This window comes from Buceros rhinoceros, unplaced genomic scaffold, assembly GCF_000710305.1.
Source record: "Buceros rhinoceros silvestris isolate BGI_N320 unplaced genomic scaffold, ASM71030v1 scaffold8837, whole genome shotgun sequence".
NCBI lineage: Eukaryota > Metazoa > Chordata > Aves > Bucerotiformes > Bucerotidae > Buceros > Buceros rhinoceros.
In genome coordinates this window covers 61,317-65,880 of record NW_010422746.1, presented here as the reverse complement: position 1 = coordinate 65,880, position 4,564 = coordinate 61,317, and the positions used below count along the sequence as shown (strand labels likewise).

Below are 4,564 nucleotides of genomic sequence, written 5' to 3'. Positions count from 1 at the left end.
TCTGGAAGGTGAAAGCAAGGACTCTTTGAATTCTCGTTGCCTAGCTATGGATCTGGGTAGAGCAAAAAGTGATGGTCTTGTCCGAGCAGGATGAACTTGGCTTATCTGTGCTGTCCTAACTCAGTAATCAGCGCTGTAAAAAAAGGAAAAAAAATTCTTGACCACGTCGATGTTAGTGATGCTGGCTAATGTAGTATTTTCTCTTGTGATGTGGAAGAGTGGAAACTATTCTGCTGGTAGGTATGTGCTCTCTGCACCTGCACAAGCAATCTTCAGTTTGCCTCCATCTGGTCCTGAATTACCAAGAGAGCCCTCAAAACCACAAGGATCCGATATATGGCCCATAGCTGTTCTAGCGCTTTCCAGGATTTAGGTAAATAAAATAGGAGAATCCCCACCGAAGAGCACAGCAAGTCTTGCCTCAGACGAGGTAGGAGGCATTTGAATTTCTTACTCATAGTGTGTTGTCATCTTCTCCCTGCCATCCTACCCACTCAATGCGTCAGAGATCTAAGGTTTGGTGGGTTTTTTTTGTTTTGTTTTTGAATTTATTTTTTCTCCCCCCCCTTCCCCTCTCTGCTCAGCAGAGGGTATGCAGGCCTTTCTGGTGCATCACGTCAGAGATTCTTTTTCTTTCTTTTTTCTTCACCCCCTCCCTGCCACTGCTCAGACACAAATCCCCTGAGCCAGTGGGTTTTTACCAAGGTAAATGAGCTCACAGGAAAGGCTTGGAATAAGAGGACAGAGGGCTGAGTGGGTCTGGGGCGAGGAAGAAAGACTGTGTGGGGGCATAGCATAGACCAGTTACACAGAATCAGCTTTCCCAAGTGCCCCTCATGTTTGCCTTCCTAATGCTGCTTTTAACTGACTGTACAGATGACAAGATTTTTTGCCTGGCCTGAAGTCCCACCCGCTGTGGTGGGACACAGACTGTTCTGTAACCTTACAGGGGGCAGGGATGTTCTCTTTCCTTCTCTTTCCATGCTCAGTGCTTTCCATCTGCAGATAGGGGCACAGATGGGATCAGGGATTGCCTCGGTCGTTTATATGGGATTTTAAGCTCGTATTTGGCAAAGCAGAATTTCTGAGCTGGGTTTTGGAAGCACCATCAACAAAGACAGAAATGGTCTTCTGAGGGAAAATAATGTTTGATTATCAACAACCTTCTGAATTACAAAGCAAGCCTACAAAAATCCCAGCCTGTGAATTTAATTAAAAAGAAAAAACAAACCACAGACAGCTTTTTCATTAATTGTATTCAGTGCACTTTCCTTACGTCATTCCAGTAAGGTCAACCAGGCTGTTCCGGGGTAGGTCTGGTCTGTGTTGCTAGCCAGTGTGCAACACGAGGCTTCTCTTTGAGAAATGCAAAAAAAAGACAAAGCTCAAAGTAGCAGAAATTATGTTTCAATGCAAGAGAGGTTCCACTGAGCAGGGAGGGCAAAAAGCAGTGGAATCGGCCCCGTCACATTTAGCAGGGCTAAGGTTTGGTCAAACTGCAACATATTCTATCTTCTTCCCCACAGCACGATGGCTTCGTTTCCTGTCTTGAAGCAAGAGACGTTGTTCCGGAATGGTACCTGGAGCTATCGAATTCCAGCCCTGCTCTACCTGCCACGTTTCAGCATCATCCTGGCATTTGCTGAAGAACGAGAGGATGTGGTGGATGAACACGCCAAGCTAATAGCGATGCGCAGAGGCGTGTACGACCCGACCACACACCATGTTCAGGTACCAGTGTGAGGAGGAAATGGGGGAGGCTGCCCACCTGAACAGCTCCGCTGTCCCCAAATGAGCCTAATGTGTTTGCCTTCTTGCTGTAGGGTGAGCGCAGCTTCTCCTTCTCCCCAGTTTTAGGAGACAAATCTGATTATAAGTAATGCAAGTGTCATTCTAACTGCTGGGATCCAGCCCTGTGACTGGGCAGCTGTTACGGGGACTAAAGTGGGCAGGTGCAGCGGATTTGACCCATCACCACAGAGTGGGGAAGCAGATAGAGAGATGGGACAAAAGTCCTGTTGTGTCAAAAAAGATGTGGAGGAGTGCCACAGGGATGGGGAGGAGTGAATTAGCAATCATTGACTTTTCTTTTTTAATTCATTTTCTTAGAACTAATTTCTGGTTTAAAAACCAATTGAGAACAGCCAGTCTCCCCACGCAAGTGTCGTCTAGTTTGTCTGTGCCAGTGAATTGGCTACCTTATTAATCTACCAGTTATTATTAACAGTTATCTTGCTGGGTGACTGGGGGTGGTGGATACTCTATTTATAATTTTTTTTGCATTTGCAAATGCATTAATGTCTTGGAAAAAAAAAAGTCATTATATCTTTCTATTCCAATCCTTCATTCTTGACTGGTTGTCCTAGATTATAGACTCCTCAGAGCTGGAGTCTGCCTAGCAGAAGCAGCCTCTGCGCACACCTGCAGTGTCATACCATTCAGGTAACCTCTTGTGTGACCCCCTGTAATCCAGTTAAGTAGGGCTCAGTTGGTCAGAAACTTAATGATTTGTGCTCACGTGCTAGAGGTTCTTAAGATGGAAATATTAAATATTCCAAAAAATGTTAATACTGGTTGAATAGAAGATAAGATGTGACCAAAAAGGGTAATAGGCAAGTCAGGGTAGAAGAGGTAACTAGTATAATCTTACTGGAAAACACTGTTGCTTTTACCAATAACACCACGTAGGAATAATTTTCTAATTGCAACGCTGGTGTCAGAAATGCAATTGTGTTGTGTGCTATCCGTTTAAAGAAAGGCAGGGCTTGGAGGCTAGTTAGACCTGCTCTGTGACCTATTTTCTGTGTGGGACAACTCAGGGTCCAAATTTCCACACCAGAGTGTGCAAAGCCATGCGGTTGGCTTAAGCAAGGTGCCTCGGGACAAGCTGGGATGACCATTCACACACGGATCCAGAGGAGGAATAGGAGCCTGAAGAGAAAAGAATTTGTCAGTATCCAGGGTACTTGAAAAGGGCTCAGTTAGCTGGCTGGCTTCCTGAGAGACCCTGACACAGCACAGCGTCCGTACCAGCGCACTTTGACCACTGGCCACGTCCGTGTGTTATAAAGATAAACATTTGTGAGAATTTCTGGAAGTTCAGCTGCTGTAGTTATTTTAAAGCGTGTCAGCAGACGCTGGCTGCATTGAGATACAGAGCTACCAGCTCCTTAGTGAGTAGTAACTACAAGGGCATAACTCACCTGTTTGAAGTGCACGTGCATTGTGTCATCCAAATAGTTTTCACTGTGTTTGGCAGAGCCAGTATATTGCCTTCCCGTCTCTTGCTTTGTCCGCTAACTTCTCTTCTGTTCTTCTCATGCTCTTCTGTAACTTTTATCCAGGCATCCTTACGCTGTAAGGTGGATCTGTTTGTAACGGTGTGTTTCGTTCTTGTCTCCCTTCACGCGGGCCCTGGCAGTGGAGTAGCGTGGAGACCATTGTCAGTGCGCAGCTGAAAGACCACCGATCTATGAACCCCTGTCCTGTTTACGATGAGGTCTCAGGGAAAGTGATCCTGTTCTTCATAGCCATCCCAGGAAAAATCTCTGAGCAGCATCAGCTCAGGACAAAGACCAACCTGGTACGTCTCTGCTACGTCACCAGCACGGACCAAGGACGTACCTGGAGCGCTGCCCAGGATGTCACCGATGGTACCATTAGCACCGAGTACAAGAACTGGGCCACTTTTGCAGTGGGGCCAGGTCATGGATTACAGCTGCACAACGAGGCCCGGAGCCTTGTGATTCCTGCCTATGCCTATCGTATCTTGGACCCCAAGAAACACCCCACCCCTCATGCCTTCTGCTTCATCAGCTCTGACCATGGGTCAACGTGGGAGATGGGGAACTTTGTGGGGGAGGAGAGTGCGGTGGAGTGCCAGGTAGCAGAGGTGCACAGCTGTGGCAGGAGGGTCCTCTACTGCAATGCAAGGAGCAGCAGGGGAGCCAGAATCCAGGCTGTCAGCTACAACCACGGGATGGACTTTGAGGGAGGCCGGCGTGTTGAAACGCTAGTAGAACCTCCCTCTGGATGTCATGGGAGTGTTACTGCCTTCCCACCTCCACCTGATGCCACATGCCAAGACAGCTGGTTGCTCTACACTCATCCTACAGACCCAAAAGGTCGAAGAGATTTAGGAATTTACCTCAACAAAAGCCCTTTAAATCCAGCACGCTGGACAGAACCGAGCATCATCTTCAAGGGCCTGTGTGCGTACTCAGATCTGCAGTACATGGGGGTTGGGCCAGATGGCTCACCTTTGTTCTCCTGCCTCTTTGAGTATGGGACTCACCAACAATGCGAAGAGATGATCTTCGTAATGTTCACTTTGAAGCAAGCCTTTCCATCAGAGTGCTGAGTCTTGAGCCTTTCCTTTAGCATCCCTCTGAAAATCACCTTTGCTGATACTTCTTTTCCCTGTCACTTCTCATCTTCCTGCAAAAGGTTTTTGTACTCCTCCCGCACCCTCAATTTGGCGTTGGCTTGTGGCATCTGTAGATTATGAAGCCTATTAAACATACTAAAACTGAACATGTGTTTGGGTTTGTTTTCTGTAGCCTGT

At 47.1% G+C, this 4,564-nt stretch overlaps 1 protein-coding gene across 1 annotated transcript; it reads left to right on the top strand.

Moving 5' to 3' along the window:
- Window positions 1-1,530: 1,530 nt before the first annotated feature.
- On the top strand, window positions 1,531-4,360 carry NEU2 (sialidase 2 (cytosolic sialidase)). The gene is made up of 2 exons (XM_010140162.1): window positions 1,531-1,731; window positions 3,422-4,360. The coding sequence occupies exons 1-2, from the start codon at window positions 1,531-1,533 to the stop codon at window positions 4,358-4,360; spliced, it is 1,140 nt and encodes a 379-aa protein (XP_010138464.1).
- The last annotated feature ends 204 nt before the right edge of the window (window positions 4,361-4,564 follow it).